The 24,568-nt window shown below is 34.6% G+C and overlaps 1 protein-coding gene and 1 long non-coding RNA gene across 8 annotated transcripts in view; one reads left to right on the forward strand and one right to left on the reverse strand.

Moving 5' to 3' along the window:
- Window positions 1-24,568, forward strand: part of LOC143656156 (uncharacterized) — a 128,382-nt gene that overhangs the window by 30,702 nt on the left and 73,112 nt on the right. The window lies entirely within an intron of this gene.
- NEDD4 (NEDD4 E3 ubiquitin protein ligase) overlaps window positions 3,503-24,568 on the reverse strand; it is a 259,864-nt gene continuing 238,798 nt past the window's right edge. For all 7 annotated transcript variants that reach the window (XM_077127990.1, XM_077127991.1, XM_077127989.1 and 4 more), the window contains 16 exons: window positions 23,526-23,729; window positions 22,488-22,568; window positions 22,205-22,259; window positions 22,055-22,113; window positions 20,940-21,005; window positions 17,133-17,362; window positions 16,729-16,850; window positions 16,564-16,634; window positions 15,409-15,504; window positions 15,030-15,103; window positions 14,715-14,775; window positions 11,656-11,715; window positions 11,462-11,569; window positions 10,653-10,749; window positions 6,928-7,000; window positions 3,503-6,401 (listed from right to left, as the gene is read on the reverse strand). In XM_077127990.1, the coding sequence (XP_076984105.1) occupies window positions 6,299-6,401; window positions 6,928-7,000; window positions 10,653-10,749; window positions 11,462-11,569; window positions 11,656-11,715; window positions 14,715-14,775; window positions 15,030-15,103; window positions 15,409-15,504; window positions 16,564-16,634; window positions 16,729-16,850; window positions 17,133-17,362; window positions 20,940-21,005; window positions 22,055-22,113; window positions 22,205-22,259; window positions 22,488-22,568; window positions 23,526-23,729 (1,560 nt within the window). In that variant the 3' untranslated portion in view covers window positions 3,503-6,298. The remainder of the gene's footprint in view (window positions 6,402-6,927; window positions 7,001-10,652; window positions 10,750-11,461; window positions 11,570-11,655; window positions 11,716-14,714; window positions 14,776-15,029; window positions 15,104-15,408; window positions 15,505-16,563; window positions 16,635-16,728; window positions 16,851-17,132; window positions 17,363-20,939; window positions 21,006-22,054; window positions 22,114-22,204; window positions 22,260-22,487; window positions 22,569-23,525; window positions 23,730-24,568) is intronic.

Below are 24,568 nucleotides of genomic sequence, written 5' to 3' on the forward strand. Positions count from 1 at the left end.
AAGGCCTCCTTCTTTCAGAGAGGTTTAAAGCAGGTGTAAACACCTCTACACTAAATGACCAGCAACTCTGGTCTATGAACTAGGTTTTCTTCCCTTCCTGGCTCTCTTTTGATCTGGACTCACCTCATAATCCCTGGAAAGAATATCAACCCTTCAAACCAATAAATAGAAAAATTAGGACCTTGTGTTTCTCTTTATATAATAAGGAATCTCATAAGCATCAGTTTAATCCCATTTCAGGCCAATTCAATGTGGGTGCCACTGAGAAAAATGCAAACTCATAGCTCACCCAAGAGCAGTGAGAGCTGCTGAAGTTGAATCCTACTGATATTACTATTAGTTTACCTATCTGGCGTATCATAGTCAAAGAGTGAAAAACTAAATTGCACATTGTAAAATTAAATTTATTTCAGTGTTTTTCATACCTAATCTCCATAATTCTTACTTTTTAATCCTTTACCTTTACCTTGTATGGGAGCAGAACTCCTAGGAATGGCATGTAAGATCCTCTGCCCCTAATCCTTGCAACCTGTGAATGTGTAAGATGTCACTCTAGTGGCTGTTATGTTTATGGCCCAGTTGGCCTTCAGAAGGGGAGCTTATCCCCGGTGGGCCCAGTCTATTCACATGAGCCCTGATAAGCAGGGAGCATTCTCCAACTGGTGTCAGAAGAGGAAATTGGAGAGATTCTAAGACCTGACACTTTGTTGCTTGAAGATAGAGTGGGGTCATGTGATGAGGGACGTGGGCAGTATTGAGAAGCTTAGAGTGGCCTCAGCTGAGAGCCAAAAAACTGGGACCTTAGACCTACAGGCACCAAGAATTGGATTCTGAGATTAAGCCGTAGGCTTTTGGAAGCAGATTCTCACACGGAGCCTCCAGATCAGAGCACAGTCGGTAGAAACCTTGATTTTGGCCTGCTGAGACATTTCTGACCCATAAACTGTGAGCTAATAAATGGTGATATTTTTAGCTGCTAAATTTGTGGTAATTTTATGTTATGGAGCAATAGAAAACAAATAGAACTCGGTGATTTGTTTATTAGAAGCCAAAGCTTTTCTTTTTTGTTGTTGTGGTTCATAATCCACTGAGTATACAAACTGGGTGGACTCAGATGAGTCGTCTTTCTTGAAAGGTTGAGCCTGTAAAACCTTCCTGAGTTTTTATGAAGATGAAATAGGCTCCACATAAAGTGTTTACTTAGGACTGGAGCTCAGTAAGATCTCAATCATGGGTATTTATATATTTCCCAAGGCCCCCTAAATGCAGAACCTTCTCCATAGTATGGCACTGTGCCAGGTGCACGACGTGCTCATACATGTGTGCTGAATGGTGATACGCATAAATGTCATTCAGTGAATATTTATATACTGGGAAATGAAATAACTATTAGTAATAAAAAGATGTAATAGTCTCGGTCCTCAAGCTGCCCAAAAGTTAGTAGGAGGAAATTATGTAAACAAAGAATTGCAATTCAATGCCAGTTGTGCTAGCATGTACTAGCATATACTAAATGCTGAGACAGTCACTAGAGTGTCACTGGAGTGACATCTTACACTTTCCACTGGGTCCAGAAGGAGGAGTACTTATCAAATGGAAATGAGGAGCAAAAGCATTTCAGGCAGAACAGGCATAGAAGAGCTTCAGTGGCTAATGGCAGCATGAGGTCTGATATGGGTGGATCATGGAGAGCCTGAGTGGGGACGATGGAAGGTGGAACTAATATACCAGGCTACTGGCAGATGGGAACTGCCATCCTATGGGCTCTTGGTTGCTCTCAGAGGTATTTTGGCAATGAAGATCAAATTTGTATTTGAGAAAGGAAACACTGATGTGTGACAGAGGGGCTAGGCATGGTGTGCACTAGCTACTGCCTGTGTTGGTTGGCACCAGAGACGACAGTGGCCTAGATCCCAAGATTAAAGGCTCTGGTTTGGACTTGGGCAGCAATTTGGGGCTGGAACAGCACGTTTCCAGGGCTGGCTTGCTGGGAGGGGGAGGATTTACATCTGACTGAGAAACTTTCATGTGCTATCAGAGGAGGGAGGTAAAAGTACTTACTTTTGAATTAACACTTGGAACTGCTTTTGTCATGGAAACAGTGCTATAATGGCTAGGTTACAAGATTGGCCTTTTTAATGAGCAGCAGTGTGCCTGAAATCCAGTATATATACAACTTTATTATTATTTTGTCTTCTGGATATTTCACTAAAACCCAGACTTTTGAAACATCACCTGTCTATAAAGTGTGGATTAATTATCTGTGGTTAAGGATCTATAATCCTTAATCCTTTATATCTGAGAGAGCTAGTCTCCTAGTCTCTCAGATATAAATTCAAGATTATCTAGAGAATTCCATGTATTGTGGCTGAGGACTAGATCAGAAGTTATCACCCAGAATACTGGCTTGGAAAAATTTTTTATTTAAGTATTACTGTTAGAATTTTTTCTTCGCACCTGATAGCTATCTTGCCACTTTGTAATGGTACTCCATTTCACTCTTGCTGTCACATTTTTACCTTTCTCTGTGCCACCATTCTCTTTCATCTTTCACTGTGCTACTGATGCTCATATTTAGAAATTATAGTTAGTTATAGAATTAGAAATTTTAATATTTAGTGTATGATCGGCTCTGAAGTGCTAGGTTAATTTAGTCTAGTCTTAAGCAACTACTTTAGGCAGATAGGAATTCAAACCTAATGCCAGCCAAAGCCAAGGGATGGACCTAGGCATTTCCTGTGCCCTCTTGGGCTCCAAACATACCCCCTACCCCATCCTTTCTTTGTCATCATTGTCTTGTAATATTATTCTCAAAAACTATTCTTTTGGGGTCTGAGACTCTTTTAAATCTCCATTGAATTTGGTTTTCACTGTAAAATAATATAAAAAGAAATAATTAAATGAAAGTTGAAATTTAAGAATTTAAAAACATTCTTTAAAATTTATATAGAAAATAGAAATAACTAGCTCTTTATATTTTAAAAATAAACTGAAAGAATACAGTACTTTACATACTTATATTTCTCTTATACAATCTGGAAATCACAAACAGTTGTTTTGTTTTTAATTTAAAATTTTTAAATTTTTAGTTAAGTTTGGGTAAATGAATAAATAGAATAAAAACCTTTTTTTTCTGATAAACTGAACATGAAATTTAGTTACTGTTATTTACTCATATTAGTTATGTGCTGGTTTCAATTCTTAAAACAATTTGATTAGCAGAGTTAAAAGGTAGATGTGTCAGTTAAATGTTTTAAAGAGGTATAGGTTTTTACAAGGACATTAAGTTACTCTCATTGAAATATCTTATACTGTCAGTCCCTTCCTCTGTGCACATTGTAAAAAAGTAAAATGCCTAAAAATAAATGCAGGAAAGTGTGACACTGTTATTGTAAATGTGTATTTGAAATAACATACAAAGATAAAGAGCAGAATATTTTTGTCTTAAAAAAACAAGTGAATCAGTTTTTTTTTAAATTAGAATAGAACTTTATTTATGGCATCAAGATTTAAAAAAATGATTTTATACTTATGCAATAAACTTTGATACATTCATTTTGATATATATTTATCATATCAAAAGAATTTAATAAAGTCAGATGGCTTATAATCAAAATGAATTGTTTAACTTGATATTTATATGGAATAATTTCAGCATTAAAAATAAAAACCTAAAACAAACACCATGTAAATGTGAGTTAGAATGAAATGTATTTGTAATACAATCTATGTCTGTTTAAACTTTTTGGTTACAGAGAAAATGTGGCTAAAATTAAATGCTTATAATTTCTAGAAGAGTATGTTGTACTTGCTGGACGAAAATGACCCTATTGACTTCCAGAAGTAGAATGCATTTTAAGATAATTTTCTGTATGGGGTGAGAGCTATGTTGCTTGATCCAGGTTCCTTATGGATCATGAGCTCTTACCCAGAGAAGGGGCTTTTGGTTTGTGATGACAGAAGTGAGTCTGGTCTGATTAACACGATATTCTATCAGAGTCATGGAATCATCCAAATGCATATCATTCAGATGAAAGGAAAGCTTTATATTTTCTCAGTGCTCTGATATCTGCTATGATATTTCATAGAACTAATATTTGAACAATGATGTGGTAAAACTATGTTTTAACATTCAGTTCTATATAATGAGGGCATTTTCCATGCATTGTCCTATTTGAATATTACATTGCTGCTATGGAGAAAATTAATTCTGATGGTAAGATCGCTATATAGATACATATATACACATATGCACACATACATATATATACACATATCTACATACATATTCAGCATCATATATATTCATATTCCCTTATCTGTTATACATCATTTTATTTGTCAATGAAGAAATTCTTCTTTGGGCATCTATTCAATGTGCACACCTGATTTGATAAAATCTGATGGTCAGCACAAAACATCTTCTGATTGCATAAATACTTTATAGTTTACAAAGCACTTTCTGATACCTTGTCTCCCTGGAACTTACAATAATCTTGCATGACAATGGTGTTAATTATGAATAATCTCATTTGACAGGTGAAGAAACAAGAGCCCAGAGAGGTTAAGTAAGTTGCTTCCATTTAAATGGTTGTTAAATGACCAAATGAGGACTACACCTGGTGGTCTTGCCAGAATGCTGATTAACACAGGTGAAGACATAAGGCAGTGTCTGTGGATCAGTGAATTCCTTTCCCTAAACCAGGCTCATGATGTGGGGTTTGGAAAGTGGTTTTGTCACTCTTTCACAAATGAGGTCTCTACTCAGGCACTTACAGGTACCCATCAAACTTAAATCAAGAGCCAGAAGTGTAGCTCTCAGATAATTTATATATATATATATGAAGATTAATAACATTTATACATAATATATTCATAAATCTCCAAGATACCATATTGAGAAATAGATTTAACTTTCTTAAGTGCATTCTCTATTCATTCTAACATAAGTAGGAAAACCAGGAACAAATACAGTCTTGGCACAATTTATCTTTGTAAGTGCATTGGCACCTATAACACTTTCCCTTTGGCCTTATTCTATTCACTCCCACTTCTGACTGTTTACAAATTTCACGTACACATTTTAAGTTTCTTAAAGACTGGGACTGAGCTAGATTCCTTTGAAATTGACCACTCCTTCCCCCAGGGCCCAGCTCAGTGCTAGGCACATAGCAGGCATCATTTACTGTCTTCAGTTTGGCTAAAGTAGGGTTCTATCTGTAGCAATTTATTTAAAGAGTTTTGGTTTTGTAATAGAACATCATTTTCATAGTAAACATTTTTAAAAGCATAAGAAATATGATAATAAATTTAATAGAAATTATGCATTATAACTTTTCTTTGGTTGTTTTTAAGAAATTATTTGATTTTTAGGCTAAAGTACTAAAAATATAAAAATCCAACTACAGAAATTCTTTAATCTGTAAACATAATAAACCCTGTAAACATGTATTTACTACATAATGGTGCAAGTATAAAGAATGACTAGTAAAGGCAAGTACTATCCATTTAGCTTAATTCTTCAAGGCATACTTAGAAATACTGCTTTGTGGAGCTTTAGTTTGATATTTGAATAGGGAATTCTAACTACACTAAAAAATGTGATGTCTATGCCAATGAACTGTAGGGATATATAGGCAAGAGGAAGGCTTTAAAACTTTTCATTCACTGCAAATTTGAACTTGCTTCACATGTCCTATGAACCACCTAACACTACATAGGTAACAAAAGCCAAATATTCTTAAAATGAAGTAGTAAACATCTTTTGCAAGGGAGTCTGTTTACTAAAATTATAGGCAACACTCTTTCAGGGCAGTAAGGTGCATTAGGCAGAACCACATAATAAATAGCTGCAAGCAGTGCTACATATATGGTAGTTTACTCAAAATTGAAATATCTTTCCCCAAATTTTAGTTCTCAAAAAAATCTAACTTTTCACACATAACACTTCTCACAAATATTTCACAGTTATAATTTCAGTAGTTTAAGAAAGAACTGCCTGGCAAATACTGTAAAAGAGGTAAGTGTTGAGAACAAAACTTGCTATTTCAGGCACACAGGACTTATATCCTATAATATGGATTCTAAAGATAGAATAAAACAACCATGTAAATGAAATGCAAAAGTGACTGAAATAATGGTAAAGTTGTCATATGACTTCTTCTAGTACTTTTATGTGATTTTCTAAAATATCTGGGAAGAATCAATGGCCAAGTTTTATTAATGCCTGGGAAAATTATAAGTCAAGATTTTGTTTATAAAATTGTGCATTAAAACATTGCAGATTGTTAACTGTAATCTAATCAACCCCATCAAAACCCTGAGTGTTTTCAATTGCCATCTGAAGTTTATCCCATAATTCTTCAAATGATTCATATGGTGGCAAGTCCAAGCGATTAAAGCTGAAAGAACAGAAAGGAACTGGTTATGAAAGGCACTGACAAAGCATGAATCCCCATGGCAAACACAGTAATGCTACTATTCATAAGGAGGCTATATTTCAACAGCACTGACAGGTATATTACCTGGGGTAGAAATAAAGATACAGGACTGGAGTCTAGGCATGGATTCTCTCCATGACTCCTTGGAGGCACAAAAACGGAATCATTTAATATGTGACAAAAGGGACTGTTCTAGTCCACTTGGGATGGCTTCTCACTCATGCCATAGCAGTAGTATATGGTCAACAGTTTGGATGGGCTTCTCCGATGTTCTTTAGCTACCTGAACGTCAAGCCTCCCTTTTACAGTAAAGAAAGGCCTGTTCCTAGGTTAGCGCCACTGTCTCCTCCTCCTCATCCGTAGCTGCCATCAACACTGCCCGGAGGGAACTAGAACATCTCCCAGCCTCCTCTGTACCTAGACTAGCTAGAAAAAGGAAACTTGCTCTCTGAGGATTTGTTTGAGCAAGGTCTAAGCAACTACTTACCAGGTATGAGCTCTTGGCAGCTTTTCAGGGGTACCCCACTGTTCAACCGTAAAAGACTGTGGTCCATTTGAGCCTACAAAGAACAACAGTTTCTTTGGTTTCATTTACTCGATATGGGAGTTCCTAGGCATTTTGAGACTCACTCTTTCTAGTGTAGAACTTACACATATAGGGAACTAATTTGGTTTATTTGAACTCAAAAGAAAGGCTGTCCTGTGCCTGACGGCTTCATTGTCTTGCCATGAAATCAGGCTTCCTCTTCTGTCCATTTTTTTGGGGGGGTGGGGGGAGTGTCTCACTTTTTTTATTTGAGATGAAATTCACGTAACATAAAATTAGTGAATTTCGTCCAAAATATTTTTATAGCTCCAAAGGAGATGCCATATCCATTAAGCAGTCATTCCCATTATCTCTACCTTTTAACCTCTGGCAACCATTAATCTGCTTTCTGTCTTATCATTTATTCTGAATATTTCACAAAAATGGAATCATTTAATATGTGACCTTTTGTGTCTGGCTTCTTTCATTTAGCATAATGTTTTTGAGGTTCATCTACACTGTAGTGTATATCAGTACTTCATTCCTTTTATGTTTGAATAATATTTGATTGTGTGACTATACCACATTTTGTTTATCCATTCATCATCAGTTGGAGAACATCTGGGTTGTCTCCACCTTTCGACTGCTGTGAATAGTGCTGCTATGTTAGTGTATAAATATGTGTTTGAATACCTACTTTCAATTCTTTGGGGGTATATGCATAGAAGTAGAATTGCTGAGTCATGATAATTCTATGTTTAACTTTTTGAGGAGCCACCAAACTGGCTACAACATTTTACATTCCCATGAGCAATGTATGAGGGTTCCAGTTTCTCCACATCTTTGTCAATACTTATTTTCCTTTAAAAAAAATCATAGCCATCCTGGTGGGTGTGAAGGGTATTCCATTGTGGTTTGTTTTTTTTAACTTTTTTATTTTGAAATACTTTCAAATTTTCAGGACAGTTACAAAAATAATACAGGTCACACAGAGAACTCCAGCATATCCCTATCTCCCCAGATACAACAATTTTGACATTTTTCTACATTTGCTACATTATTCTATCTATCCATCAATCTATAAATCCATCTATCTGTCTTTATTAACCTATTTTCTGAACACTTGAATATAGATTGTATACATCATGCTCCTTGAACATTTAATACTGCATGTGTGTTTCCCTAAGAACAAGGATCTATACTTATGCATCCACCTTAAGTGTAGTTATCAAGTTCAAGAAATTTAACATTGATATGTTTTTAAAAACATTTTTATGTTTTTAAAACATTTTATAAGCATTTTTATAAACATTTTTAAACAGTTTATAATAATGTCCTTAATGAACCTTCTTTCCCCCCTTGTGAGATCCTGCCAAGGATCATCTGTTGCCTTTGTCATTTTCTCTTTAGTTCCTTCTTCTCCTCTTTTTTTTTAAATAACTTTTTTCATTGCAAAAGAGAACATATATACAAAGCAAAGAAAGGAAAAAGCAATAATTTTCAAAGCACACTTCAACAAGTAGTTACAGAACATGTCAGTCCATTTTTGACCCCATTATCACTCTGCTCCCTGGGGTGACGTGTTTGATGATGCTTTTGCTGATCCCTGGCCCTGTACATAATTATATTTCCATGTACTATTTCCTTCATAGGTAAACAGAAAATAGCATTTTCTTTCTTTTTGGAGTCCCACTGATAATAGTTTTACTTTTTTCTGATTATAAAAATAATACATGCTCACTGTAAAAAAAAAAAGCAATAAAGAAAAATATAATGAAGGATGTAAAAGTCCCCTCAACCCACCATTTGATACACATCATTAATTTTCAGGTGAATATCCTGCCATGAATTTTTTTGTGCATGTAACACACACATTTCAGTTACATGCATGCAATCATGTTATACATACTACTTTTTTCTATTATGTGTGCTTTTTCAACTGTCTCTCTTTTTTTTTTGTGGGGGTTTTCACTTAGCTTTTCCCCTTCCAACTTTTAACATCCCCAACCACCCAATGTTATCGTTGTTAACCCAATATGCAACCTTCCTTACATTGGCCCATGTTTTATGATTATATTCAGATATATGTGTTGTAAGTATAATTGCCAGAAGCAGCACTTAATATACATAATATTCTCAATATTAGTCTTTAAAATTTCAATTATCTTTCTCAAAAAGCATTACTTTTTACATATCACTCATCACAATTGTATTCACATTAAAATTGCAATACTTTTGTTGTTTGTTTTTCTTAATATGGATTCATTATATATAGTTTTCTACCTCTTAGTTCTCTCACCTAAACAATTTATCATGAAAATCTTCTGATTCAACTTGTATAAATTATAAAGCTTTTTATTGGCTATATAATATTGCATTGCAATATTTGACATATTGGAACACGAGGATCTGAATTTAATTTCTGACAAAATAACTCTGTTATAGGGTATTTGCCCCCAAATTCCAAACAGTTCATGAAATCAGTGGATGGCTGTAGGCCTGGGTTGCATAAAACAGGGAAGTGGAGCTAGAAATGGAAAAGGGTATTTGTTACCTTGATTTTCTCTATTAACTGGATAAACTATAGGAGAAGAAGGGAAGTCAGGTAAGATCACTAAAAGACAAAGGCCAAGAAATCCAGTTAGGCCAGGATGATGGTATTGGTGAGCAGCAAAGCTTTGGTTTCCTCCTTCTCACTGTAAATGGCTACTCTAACTTCCTGTCAGGTTTTGCAAACAGAAGTAATGCAGCTTAGTGAGGAGATCCAGGTTTGCCAAGGAGATTTACGGGGTTGGCAAACCCATCAGATAAGCAACAGCTTTCCGTTTGCATGAAAAATTCAGTTTGACAATTACTCACACAGCAATTCCTGACTTCTATTTCCCAGAACAATTCTATTCTTATTTGTTATTATAAGTAGGGCTCTAACTTTACTTAATCTTTTCTAAAAGATTGGTATCTTATAAACAAGGGAATGTCATTCCGATAAACAATATTAACCAATGTGAAAAAAGTTGCTGGATGTACATTAGAAATAATACTTTTTACAAAAGTACCTCTAGTGCTGTGATAAAATCAAAAGGAAATTAAAGGATGTACAGAATTTCACTTCATAGAATTAATAAAAACCACTTTGAATATCAAGAGATATGTGCAGTCTCATCCCCTGTCCAGCATTTCCAACAACAGGCCGAGGAACAGCAGCCTGATGAGATTCTCCACCCACCAACCCCCACCACAAAAAGGGGTCCCCGATCAAATAGGTTTTATTTGATCTACATTTTATTTTCTAAGCAAGGTCCAAAGAAACCTATTTAACTGTTTTGTTCAGTATATTCTACTGTGATACTCTATGTTTTTAATTTACACTTATGAACATTCTAATGCAACTTTAAATGCTGTCCTGAACTATACATACTGGGTGTAAAGCTTTCTCTGTGATGCATGCATAATGGGAATAGACTCTGAAGCTCAAGAATGGAAAATAACAGCATTTTCAAATTTACCCTTTGCTACCTGATTAGACTGTGTGAATATAGCTCAACCTACTTCAGTGTATCTGATTGCATCATCAAAAAATCTTAATCTTATGTTTTAAGCTAAATGTGTTATAGAAATGACAGAAGGTATGAAAAAGATAATGGACATCACTGTTTTTTTTTTTTTTATGCTATGACAATCCTTACCATATAGTTCAGCAAATCCATTCATAGGCACACGGGATGTGCCAGTGACAAACTGAAGTAATCTTATTCTTTTTTCTGAATCCATCATTAATACAGCCTAAATAAGATTGAAATAGCATTTAGAGAATATCATTGGAAAAAAGGAAACAAAATTATCTCAAAAGTATATTATTAGAATGTAGTTATAGAATTAATAGCCATTTATTAAATTTGCTTGATTTTTTTAGTTAAATTCACTAATTGTTGATGGGTAGTTTGTTTATATCTCAGCTGAAGCTTTATTTATAAGGTTACATAGTAACTCTTTAGCATAGTATTATAGCCTAACAGAGTGACAAAAATTTATTTCCCAGATGTGATGCATGGCTTTTTAATGCATATTAAAATTATGTTTACAGATATTATTGAGTGGCATATAAGTTTCTTTATAAAATAGAAAAGCATATTTAAAGGAGCCATGCAGAAGTCCCAGAGAATACATTTCAGGTTATTACTACAAGTTCTCTTAAAAATACCTCTTTTAGTAAGGAACTATGTGCCTATCTCACCTGCTCATTGTCATTTACTAATTTTGAGCACCTTACTTACTCATCTATAAATATATATATGGAGGTTGGGACCATACCCTGAAGGTGTGTGTATATATATATATATATATGTATATATATATATACACACACACAGTACAAAAGCAAACATAATTTTGCTTTCCAAATTGTCTATACATAATCCATTAGTACATGTACTTTACTTTAAATATGATTGAATTTATCAGAAAGTTATTTTGGAAAAGAGAAGCTTTCAGTTACCTTCCAAAACCACTGAATGACTTGATGATTTACACTATAGCCATTCTTATACTTTGTGTGTTCTCTCCAGTCATTCACATCCACATCTCCCAGTCCACACATAAGAAGCTATATAAATTAGAAATGTCAAATTGTAAATAAGAAAAATAAAGGGTACAAAATTCCTATTGTAAAACAAAAATAATACTTCTTACCTCTAGTTCATTTTCATCAAAAATTTTGATGAGATCCTGTGGTATTAGTTCAAAAAATCCCTAGGAGAAAGAATGCAGTTAGAAACCTGGTGTGCTAATTTGAAGCTGTTTGTACCCCAGAAAAGCCATGTCTTTTTCCAGACCCTATCTTGTGGGAACAGCCATGTTTCCTTAATTCTCATTCAAATAGCGTAGGGCGGAAACCCTCTTGATTAGATTATCCCCACAAAGTTGTGGCATGCCCAACTGTGGGTATGGCCTTTTTATTAGATGGAGATATGACTCCACCTGTTCAAGGTAGATCTTGATTAGTTTACTAGAGTCCTTTAAAAGAGGAAACATTTTTGGAGAAAGCTCAGAGCCAATGTGGATCTTTAGAGATGGAGACAGAAATAGCCTGGGTGCTAAGAAGGAGCCACAGAAATAGCCAGAACCTGAAGAGAAGAAATCTCCAGCCTCAGCAGATGTTAACCTAAGAGGCGAAACCCAGAGTTTTGTCCTAGAACAGCTAAGTGAATGCCCACAGAAGCTTAGAGAGGAAACCACTGGCATCAGAAGCTAGAAGCAATGAGACCTGAAACAAGGAACAAGGACCAGCAGATACCAGCCACATGCCTTCCCAGATCTCTCATTCTTGAGCCAAGGTACCATTCTCTGGATGCCTTAGTTAGGACATATTTATGGCCTTAGAATGTAAACTTGTAACTTATTAAATTCCCTTTTTAAAATCGTTCCATTTCATGTATATTGCTTTCCAGCAGCATTAGCAAACTAATACACCTGGTCAACACAGTCAATGGACATACATAGACTTCAGCTGCTGGGTGCTACTGGTGAAAGCCACATCATTGTAGATTTCTACCAGTACAGATTAATAGCCTCTTAACTTAATGGAGACTGCAATGCTGGCAAGAAAACTTATGTGTCCATAATCTGTTATCTCAGTTATTCCTCAAAATGGTATCATAAAACTTGCTCACACTTCTTGAGCTTTCTTCTCCATATCACCTTTTCTATACAGCAGGTGACTTCCATTCAAGAGAGAAAATAGAGGTAATTATGCAGGATAAATGTCCCTCAAATTTCTGTATCTCCACATACCAACCAGTACCACATCCACTGTGGTCTTCCCATTGCAGTAGCGGAAAGGTACTACTTCCTCTTTCAGGCCAGTCCCTCCACCTGGGCTTCTGCTCACTCAGGGAGGCCATCCCATTAAATCTGCTTCTTTCTGTTAGCTTACTTCTTTTATATTTAAATTTTTTCAAGTCATATCCACCTTAAAAACAAAACTCAAAAGCAAATCCTCTCTCTTTCTCTTCTCTTCACAGCCAAGGTTCTTGACAGTATTATACACTTACTGGATGTATTTGTTTGCCTTCCATCTGTCCCCCAACCCACTGCACTCTGACCTCTATGCCATTTCTTTCCTAAAACTGTTCTGGAAAAAGTCAAAGATAGCTTGCTTTGCGGCCAAACTGAATAAACACTTTTAGTTCCTTATCTTATTTGACTTCTCTGCAGTATGATATTGTGGTAAATGTCTTTGTTCTTGAAACTTGGTCTGCTCCTGATACTGTTTTCTCCTGTTTTTTCTCTTATGTCTCTGTCTTTTAAAATTTCCTTTGAAGTTTTTTTGTTTTACTGACAATTCCTTAAATGTTAGTGTTCCCAGGTCTCCATGTGTGATTATCCTTCACCCTGCTCTTTGCTCTTCCTATTTTCCATCTTAACTAGTCCACAGACATGCAGATGACTCCAAAATCCAGACTGCTGCCCCAGATCTCTATCCTTTAAATCACAGAAAGCTATGGATCTATCTTCCCAAATACCATTCAAATGCACACCCAGCTGTCTTCCCACCACCACTATCTTAGTTCGTGTCCTTACCATTTCTCACCTGGATTACTGTAGTACTTGGCCATCTAGTCTCTGCTACTATACTTGCTCTCCTCTAATCCTACTTTCTACTTCCAAAATGATCAGACTAAAATGCAAATCAAATCCTGATGCTTTTTTGTTTAATAGCCTTTAATGTACCTCCCTTCCTCTCACTTGACTTCAGGAAAAACTCCCAATTCCACTGCTTAAAAATAAGGCCCTTTACCACATGGCTTCTGCTTAGCTCCATTCTGCTTATTTCTTACCTCTGGCGTCCTGTTATCCAGCACACTAAATTACTTGTATTTTTCTCTAGTGTTTGCATACTCTTGTCTTATTGCCAGACTTCACACATGCTGCTCCCTCTGCTCAGAGGGGCATTTTCTACTTCTCTTCAGTTGGCCAATTCCTCTGGTTCTTCAAGGTTCCACTTGCCTGTCCCTACTTCTCCCCTCCCTACTCTAATTTGTGTCAGGACCTCTCTGCTGTCTTACCTAGCACTTTAGGCTTACCTCCGTCCATTTCACTCTTTATATGTTCTTTGACAGAAGGACTTATGTCTTTTTGCCTAGCATAGCACCAGACACATTGTCAGTGCTCAACATTGAATAAATAAATAAAAAAGTATGTGATAAATATTTAACATAAGATTTTAAGTTAGCTTATAAGTGTCCTAAAAATAACCTATATGTCCACCAATTGGGGAAGTTGTGAATAAAACATATGGATTTATGTTGTGAATAAAATATAGCTACAGAGGAAGATAGGTAGCTATATATCTTGACATTTAAAGATCTCCAAAAAATATTTGCTAAGGGAAGCAAGCAAATCACAAAACAGTAGAAGTAGATATAAGGTGATCCTATTAGGAAAAGAAACAAACAGCGTATTACATGATCCCTATAGAATCCTCTTATCTTTGCTCTCTTGAGATTACTTAAAGTGACAGGAGTGGGGATGGGAAGGGTGAGGGGTCAGTGAGAAATGTAAAGGGACCTATTAATGTTTATTGTATAAACTTCCTGAATGATCGAATTTTGACAACAATATATCTATTAAAAATAGCTTTATAAAGCAAGGCATATACTAATTTTTTTCAGCTGTGATTAGGCCTAATATTTGAAGCTGATGGAATATACTTTGAAATTATAGAAGAACAAACAAAAGAAAACGAATACCTCTTTAAAAGCAGCCATTTGCTTCTGGACTCGATTTACAAAGCGCCATTGTATTACCAGACTAAAAGGAAACAAAACATTTCATTCTTTTTCATGTGAACCAAGAAAAAATTTAAGGTATATTTATGCCAGTTAGAAACAAAAAATAAAGACTAGCTAAGCACAGGGCATAAACTGAGTATGAGTAGGTAAAGAAACAGAAAGAAAACAGAATATATAGACTCCAGCCATTGGGGAAGAAAAAGAAGGTGAGAAGGTTTTCCCAGAAAGAAGCACATATTCTACCGGCAAAATATTTACAAAATAAATACTTACTAAATATACTCCTTTTTGTTCTTGTTGGTAACAACTATTTCTGATCCACCATTTTTCAATTCATGTTGATGTGTCTAAAATTAAGCATGATACCTTGGTATGTTATTTTAGTGAAAAAAGTAAAAAATACATTTTATAGCTATACCAGAACCCTGGTGTTTAAAATTAAATTCATTCAATAGTTAAAAGCTAAGAAAACTTAAAATATCAGTTTTATTAAAATAAGTATGGAATGAGTCAAGCACAGATTCTTGCTGAGACAATTTTGTTGCTGGAAAATACATTTAAAAGATAAAAGCACAGACTGTGATGAATAGGCATTATTTAACATCTAATTTCACAACTTAAGTACCATTTTAATTGATCAGTATTTACAAACCTGTCCAAAAAGTTCTTCATCTATGATAAACCTGAGGTCCAATTCTGTTGGATCATTTTCAAGAATCCATCTCAGTGAATTGTAATATTCACTATCCTAGATGGGGAAAATTGTATATTTAAAATTTATATATAAGGGAGACACCCAAACTTGCAAAAGAGTTATGGTGAAGGTCTGAAAAAAATCAGCAAAAGATAAAAGGGTCAGCTAGACATTTTCCATACACACACATACTCGAAAAGAGTTGAAATGCATAAATCAACAGAATGGTACCTGCTTAGAAGTTTGGACATCTACCTTTAAGTGAAGCAGTGGAGGTAGATTTTATTATCTGGTGAAAGGGTTAAATAAAGCAGTTTTCAGATAAATGCTAACTTCCCTGGATATGCAGGGGCACCTAGCATTTTTCTCACATGGCTGTGTATGAGACTGTGCATGAAATGTTTGAGTAGTTATGACTGGTTGTTATTTTTACCTGTCTCAAGTTAAAAAAAAAAACTCAATGTAAATATAGAGCCTCTATTAATAAACTCAAATAACTGAGCAATCTTATGATTTGTAAAGAATTACACTGTTAGCATTGATAATACGTAATAGAGAAGGAATTAAAAATGTACTTGGGCTCCAAGTGTATGTGTGTTCACATGTATACACATTGTATGAGGGTATTCAGCAAAGATAACAACAAGATTAGACAAGGATTTGACTCTTGGGTTTATGTTTCTGGGTAGTGGCCTAACCTCAAGTTCTTGCCTCTGGACTGCCATTCTGAAAAAAAAACAAAACACAAACCCATTCATCATAAAAGACCTCAGTTCAAATACTGATGGAAGAGATACATATAAATGTTGTATAGCACATTGAAGTATTTAGGGGGAAGTATACTGATACTAGCAAATTACCATGAAATGCATCTAAAAGAAGATGGACTGATGGATAGAGGGGTAGACAGATATGTTATAAAGCAAGTATTGAAAATGTTAGTAGTGGAATCTGGTTGGTGGGTATACAGGTATTCACTGTAAAATCCTTTCAACTTTATTATAGGTCATATTCTAATCTATTAATTTCTATATTGTTAAATGCTAATTCTTCAAAATTTTCAGTGTCTTGTTAAGTTATACTTTTTTGGTATTATAAGTGAAAAAGACATACCACTGATTCCATATCATGAAGTGTTATTGGCTTTTGTAGCATCATCTTGTAAAACGGGCGGATGAAAAAACCTTGTAAAAAATTAAATATATGTAAAGTGATTAAAAAGGCAAGTGGAAGTAATCATATAATTACATTTTAAAAAGTTTTCTGCTTAATACTAACCATCTAACAGTTTGCCATGATAAACTGCCATTCCAGCCACCCGGCCTATAAACTTAAAGTAAGAGAGGTGATCTTCATTACACAATCCAGAGTTTGGATTTATCTGTAGGGTGTAATTATCCCTGTAAAGAAAACCACATTTTAAATGTTCCTCTCTATATTTCGTATACAATTTTAAACATGACAATTAGAAATTATATCTCTCTTTTTAGCGCTATCTCTATTAGGATCACATTAGACTATCAGATTTAATGAGTTTTAAAAATAAATTAATCTCTGAGCCAGCATTACTTGCAGTCTCCCTTTCCTGGCATGTTGTAACATACATTTTTCTCGTATCATGCAACTCTTACTTTCAAAACAATGTTGTCTTTTCCGTAAACAGTCATTGTAAAGGTACTTACGTAGCAGAATATTCAAACAACCCATAATAAGGGTTAAACATTTCCTTTGAGATTAGGAAGAACCATTCTCTGGCAACTCCTCCGTAATCTAATCCCTTTTCACCGTCAAATTCAATCCACAGTCTAGCCTTGAGGAAATCTGCTCTCTTGACAGCCATAATTCTTCTGTAAGAATCCTCAAGAACAGTTGTACGGCGAAGTTTCATTTCAAATTTATTTGGAATGTCATTCTGAAAATCCAGAGAAGAGAGACTTCTGGTTTAAAAGAATTAAAAATATTGATAAGTTTATATCTCATGAAAGTTAAAATTCATTGTACTCTATCCTGGGCCCAAATTCCTTTTTCCTTCAGTAAAGCACTCAGTGTAAATACAAGTAGGTATATTTCTTAAATATTTTCCCTCTGGACTGAAATAAATCATGCATTTTCTCTAATCATTTAATAATATAGACTTCTGATTTTTATATCTGAAGAAGTTATTAATGGTGACAATAATGTCCATGTGAAGGCATTTTATGAACAGTTTTTTCCATGTTAATTTCCAATGAAGACCATTCTGTGACCTATAGTCTTGCCATTGCCTGCTACTTGTCACTTGCCTATCGGTTCAGGATTTTTCCTACTTCTGCCTTTACCTCCTGGAGACTATTCTGCTCTACTCATTAGCAAGAGCTAACATTTACAAAGTTCTTACACTGTGTCCAAGCACTGTCCCAAATATTTTAAATGGATTAACCTACTTATTCCTAATAACACTTTGAGATAGGTATTGTATTGCCCCCATTTTATAGATGAATAAACTGAGGAAGACAGAGTTAAGTCTTAGCTTTCTGTTCTTAATTAATGATTAATAATGAATAATTGATTGCCTCACTAATCTTTTCTATAGCTTTTGCTTACAAATGTAGATAACTACAGCCTTGGCTAGATATTGTACATTTTATAAAAAATATATCAGAATATTTTATTCCAGAGGACTGTGTGTCCAACTTTCAAGTGGAAACCATTAAGAGAAAACATGCTATCATGAGAGGCTTAGCTCTATGCAAAAACAATTTTACTCTCAATATACTTAAGAAAATGGAAAATCCTATAGAAAAACACAATATAAGCAATTTTCTCTTCATCTTATAGAATTAAACGAATGGTAGGATTGGAGAAAAGCGATTTTAGACTGAACACTAGGTAACACAGTACAGGTAAGGTACTCAGCAAACACTTACGGCAGGCCTACCTGGGCCAGGCTCCATGCTAGGTAGGTGCCGAAGCTAGGCCAGGGATGGGTGCAAAAAGGGAATAAAACGTGACAACAGACATGGTAATTTCCTTAAAGAGTTTATAATCTGGTGTGTACCTGAGGAACAAATGTATATGTTACTAATTCTGAGACTTAAAAAAGAAGGAAAAGTGTTGGTAGAGTTATAAGCGAAGTTGCCTGGAGCCATAAAAGATCTAGCTATTAATTGCTAATTAGGTGATCAAGGAAGCTTCGGGAAGAAGTCTTTTAACAGGAAGGAAAAGAGAAGAGAAAAGGACTGAAAAACAGCCAGCTGGGAGAACAGCATGCCCAAGTCTGATAAATTTAATAGTTAGAGATATAGAGGAGGGAAAGGGGGAGAGAGGGCTTATAGCAGAAGAAGTGGGAGAGTAGTCTGGTGCCAGATTGCAGACCAGGAAGGAGAGAGTTTCAGAGCACAGGAGGGCCATGACCAGATTGCTGTGTTTTCAGAAGCTGGCAGCCAGGAGTGTAAAGAGTGATTTTAAGGCAGAGGGACAAGAAGCACAGTGGTCAGTTAAAGACCCCTGAAAGAGACCATGTGAGAGAAGTGAAATGGACCATGTGAGTGACTGACAGTGATGGAGGAGTGCATGGCTATAGGAAAACCTTGGTGTTTGAACTGAGTAGGGGACACCCTTGGATTCTGGAGTCAGGTGGCCCTTTTCATATCCTGAGTCTACCGTTTACTAGGTGTGTGATTGGAAGCAAGTTTCCTGTCGTTTTTAAGGTTCAATTTCCTCATCTATGAAGTAGGGATAATTATAACAACTACTCTCATAGAGTTGCTTTAGGATTTAATAAGATAATACCTTTAAGTGCTTACACAGTAATCTAGATGGTACCTGGCAAGCTCAATGATTATTATCCATCATTATTCCTAACTGATGAGATGTTATGGGTGAAGGAACAGAAGAGATTAAAGATAGCTCAAGAGTTTCTAGCACGGGTTTTAAATTTTTTCTTTGTTTGGGTGTTCTGCTCTTTTGTTATGATGTGTCTAGATATGGACTCTTTTTTTTTCTGCTTGGCATGTTTTTGTCAATCTGAGGATTCAAATTCTCAGCTTATTCCCCATGTTCTTGATTCTTGAGTCTTTCCTTTTCCATGTCTCTCAACCTGTTTTTCATATATATATGAAACATATATATCCATATGTTTCTTTGTTGCATTCTAGGTAATTTCTGGACTAATTTTCTCTCTTAATCACCATTATAATTAGGAGTTTGGGCTCTGGAGCTAGACCTTTTGGTTTGAATCTGGCTTTGCCACTTCGTCACCATGGAACTTGATCAAATTACTTAATTTCTCTATGCCTCTGTTTCTTTATCTTTTAGAGGTAATAATAATACCTCTAATAATAAAAGGTAGTAACCTTCCTTTTAGGATTGTTGTAGAGATTAAATGAGTTTATGTAATTCTAAGAAGAATGCCTGGCATGAATAAGAGCTCAATAAATATTGTTCTCATTATAGTTTTTGTATTCTGTGACCTGTTTATGAAATCTTGTTTCATATCTCCTGCTCCCTGGAGGACTTCAACAATTAGATATTGTAACATACAAGTTTTAAGAGTGGCAAATGAAAAAAGCTAGGCTTCTGCTCCACCAGCATATTTTCATTAAGAGTGAAAATATTTTCCAGAAAAAATACATCAACATAGATTTAAAATCCCAAAGCCTAGACATAGAAGATAAATTTCCAGAGCGATTTTAACACAAAATTATTATTTAAGGTGAATTTAAAAGGTTTTGTTATTTCAGGATTCCATCAGAAAGAAAATATTTGCACTAAAAAACTATCTTATTTCATTCTTGTTTAAATTTTGGATGAAAAAAAAATCTGTGGCAGCAGACCCCCATCCTGAATGTTTGGAAAAGCAGATTTCTGACTCACAATGTAAGGAAGTATAATTCAGTATAGCCACCTAGTGGTAGTATTCCTAAACTTCAGAGAAAGGCAGAAAGCATGAGCAAATTAGGCATTAAAAAAAGGCTATCCACAACAGAAATGAAATAGATGGGCAACTGATGAGTTTAGTTCTAAATATGTTGAATTTGTGGTGATGGAAAAAAGTTTAATGGAAATATATGATAGGCGTAAGGAGAACAGGAACACTGTTCCACTCAGTTATATTTTTAAATTATATTTGAAGCTGTAGAGAATGAGTACTACTGGAAAACTACAAAGTAGAAAAAGAATCCAGGGATTTCTCCAGCACAATAAAAAACTAGGAGTGAAGATAATCTCAGATTCTACGAACCCCAAAGCTTCCCAAGCTAGAGAGCTTTAAAAACTGTTAATACTATTTTTCTATATTACAAGATATCTTGAAAAATAAGGAAAGAAAATAATCGTGATCTCCAATGATACATAGTAGTTACTCAAAAAATAAGCATTCTTTCTCAATAAGCTATTCACTCGAAGTTGTTACAAATACAGAATACTCTATTAATTAAAAAAAAAATCTTTCCAGTACTTTCACTATATATAATGATCATTCCTAAGTATTTACTATAAATATTACTAACCTGCTTCTTCATTTTTCTTCGGAAGAACTCATACTTTCGTTTGTAATCCCTGGAGTAGGGCACAGCCTTTGGTTGAAAATTTTGGAAAAATAAAGAAGGTTTAGGCTGTTTCAATTCTGGAACAATTTTTAAAGCTCCATTTTGGATATTTTATGAACATAAGTTAAAGTCATTAAAAGAATATTTGGAAAGGAAAGTTAATTTGAATAAAAAAAACAAACTTTGAAATTTTAATTCTCTAAGATAAAATTATATCCAGTAATTGTTATAGCTGTAATTTTAATCATACAATACTCTTGAAGTGCATTATGCCAGAAACAGGAAATTTCTTCCAAGTGGAGAAATAGTAGAAATGAAAATTTCCATTTCTAGAGAGACTTTCATAGTGATTTCTCCATTAAGGGAACAGTTTGAAAAATGTACTTTTTCCTTGAACTCTGAGAAGTTGTCATTTTTATCCATTATTTTAAAAGACTAAACATGTAGAATCTAAAGAGTAATCTTAAAAAAACAAAAAAACTGTATCTTCAATTTTACTTACTTTTGTGAATTAGAAACCAGTAAAAATCTGAAAAGCTAAAATGGAAAACGTGGCTATATTTACAATATAAAAAGAGGATAATGATTTTCTTATAATTAACCTGACTCAGAGTAGTATAATCATTAAATATGTTAATAGTTATATTTAAATATGGGTGTGTCTAATATTCCATAGACACATCCATTCCATGACAATGATTTCTACCAAAGTGTTTAAGACACCACCTTGGAGCCGACAGAGTGCTGTGCCCTTTCTTCATGCTGATACACTCATTCTGGGCTCTGATCTGTTGAGGACTGTCAATATTCTCTTCCAGATAATATCAAGTATTGGTTTGGGCGCAGCAGCCCACTCCCTTGGCATGTCAACTGTCTGACCCTACGAGGATAACCACTGCTTTTTACAGTTTTCCAAATAAGCAAGACTTGGCATCTAGCCAGTTGGAAATGTTGAGAATCACAGAGGTGCTTTTCTTTCAACGCCTGTAGGGTTGTGCTCTTGATCATTCACCCTATAAGAGATAGTGCAAGTGCAAAGTCCAATTGAGGAAGTCAACTGATACAGAAAGACTTACTGGTCCAGTTATTGCTACATTCTGTAAGCGAGGATCTTCCCATTGTGTTCTTTTAATATCTGAAGGGAAAAAATAAAAATGTGCTTCTTTCTCATGCACACAATTTGATATTACGAAAAATAATGTAATTAAAAATCACACTGCACATACTGTGATTTATGTAGAAGATTCTTCCATCTGTATGAGTTCTCTCTTCCCATCCTGGCTATAATGAAGAATGTATTTTAATTATTTTAGGAAAGAGTTTTAGATGTAGTGGGAGAACAAGGCAGTGGTTTTATAGTTAATTCAATGTGTATATATTAAATTCTAAGTAGAAGGCATCAACATTTTAATAATAATATTAATTATAGTTGTTAAGGAGCCACTATCTTCCAAAACACGAAATAGTTAAGATAGCCAACTTAGACTGGTAGCAGTTCTAAAAACTTACAGGTAAAGGTCCTAGATCATTAGAAGAATCAAGTGATGGCTTTCCTCTCAGATGAGCTGGAATTTTCAATCTTGGATCTTCCTTTTGTGGTAGAGTAAGTATGCCAATACACACATAAACACAAATTTTAAAACAGTGAAAGTCAATCTAATTGTTACCATGTTTTCTAAAATCAATGGATATTTGAAATACCCTCTTTTTAAAAGTCCATTTACACATCATGTGTAATAATAGTTTCTCTTTTAAAATCTATCACGCTCAGGCTACAATAGTAAAACGAATGATAAGGATCAGTTCTCTGTGGGATCACTATTAGCTCATCATATCTTTCAGAGAAACTATTTTTCCCTTCCTGTAGGAATTATGTTGCTACTCGGCACTCTTTAAATAAAAATTGGTGAAAATGTGGGATTTCAACAGGACCATGTTATTTCTGAGTCCCTTGAACATACTTATTTGGCAGCTATTAAGGCGGTGATTTATTAATATATATGAATGATAAGAAGGTAAACCCAAAAACGGCTATTAAAGTCGATTCAGATTACTGAAAAAGAGAGCAAAATTGAATTTATTTGGATTAATTTATATGTACTATCTTTATTTTATTAAATTACATATTAAATTCTTTTAATTTAAGGTACATTGGCCTTTTAAATAGTTAATTAAAATCTATTCATTTGTGGCTGATTTTGAGTAATTTTTCTCTTAATGGTGATTCAACCATTAAACAACTTTAAGCTTTATCTTAAAATAAAAATACTTGTTCTATCTAGTCTCACAGGATTATTTTTGATATTAAATGAGATATGAATTCAAAAGTGTTTTTCAAAAAGGTAAGGAATTATTACTAAATATCTTCCTAAGCATTTATGGTAAATGAGCTATACATACAAACTAGAAATAGGCACTAAATATGAGTTTCCCCAGGACAATCTAAAACAATATTAAAAATAGGCACAAACCTATCTTGAATAGGAATAATATTATTATGATTTATTATTGTTGTTATAAATTTAAACTGAAGAGTATTAAAGTTACCCAGGTGGTAGTTTTGGTGTTGTGGTCAATAAAGAAAGGCCTCCCATTCGGTGCATGCCGGACTTCCCAGCCTTTCGGGAGGAATCCTTGCTCAATTTCAGATGGTTGGGTCACCTGTTGTGCTGAATCACTTGTAGGGATCTGTGGTTGAGGGCCCGCAGAAGAACTCTGGCTTGATGGCAGCTGACTGGTCTCCATTGTGGCCTAGCATGTTAATTAAATAATGTTGTAATGTTTTATAGGAAACCTGCAAATAGCTGTGGTTCAAAAGGTAACTTAACCTGTAAACAAAATACAGACTCATAAATAGGCCTAAACATTTGAGGCTTATTTTCAAATGTAGTTGTGATATATAATTTATTTTCCTTCAACATTTTTATACCATCTTTTCTCTTTCAGTCATTTTTCCAATACAATGTTTTGTCACACTTTGTTTTCATAACAATTTTTAATTTCTCAGCTAATTCACAAACAGTAAGATGTCAGTTAATAGTCAAAGTTTGTTGCAAGTACAAACTCAGATTGAGGAAGCCCACTGTACAAGAATACCTGGCCCTGCCTGGCTATAAAGGAAGCAGTAGTGCCTATAAGAGGAGGTTGTGTTTGTTCCCCCAGTGAGATTCAAAGAGTGGGGAACTTTCCATATATAAAAGTGAGTTCAAATGCTGGATGGACAAAATGAGTGACAAGTATACACTAAAGAAATGAATGATTGAAATGTATTATATTTATATGATGAAATATTAGGGAGTAGTTAAAAGGAACAAACTAAATCTATATGTAACAACATAAGTAGGTTTCAAAATACTGTTGAGTGAAAAAGATGGCTAATAACATATGCAACATATTATCTATGCAAATTTTAAAACAGACACATATAAACAATAATGGATATTTTTTAGCTCTCTAAATAAGTATATAAAATAGGCGGGAAGAACACATAACTCAAGATGATGGGTACCCCTGGATAATGGGACCAAGAGCTTGGCTGAAAGAATTTAGCTTTATCAGTAATATTTTATTTTTTTAAATAAAATATCTTG

This window comes from Tamandua tetradactyla, chromosome 14 (genome assembly GCF_023851605.1).
Source record: "Tamandua tetradactyla isolate mTamTet1 chromosome 14, mTamTet1.pri, whole genome shotgun sequence".
NCBI classification, from domain to species: domain Eukaryota; kingdom Metazoa; phylum Chordata; class Mammalia; order Pilosa; family Myrmecophagidae; genus Tamandua; species Tamandua tetradactyla.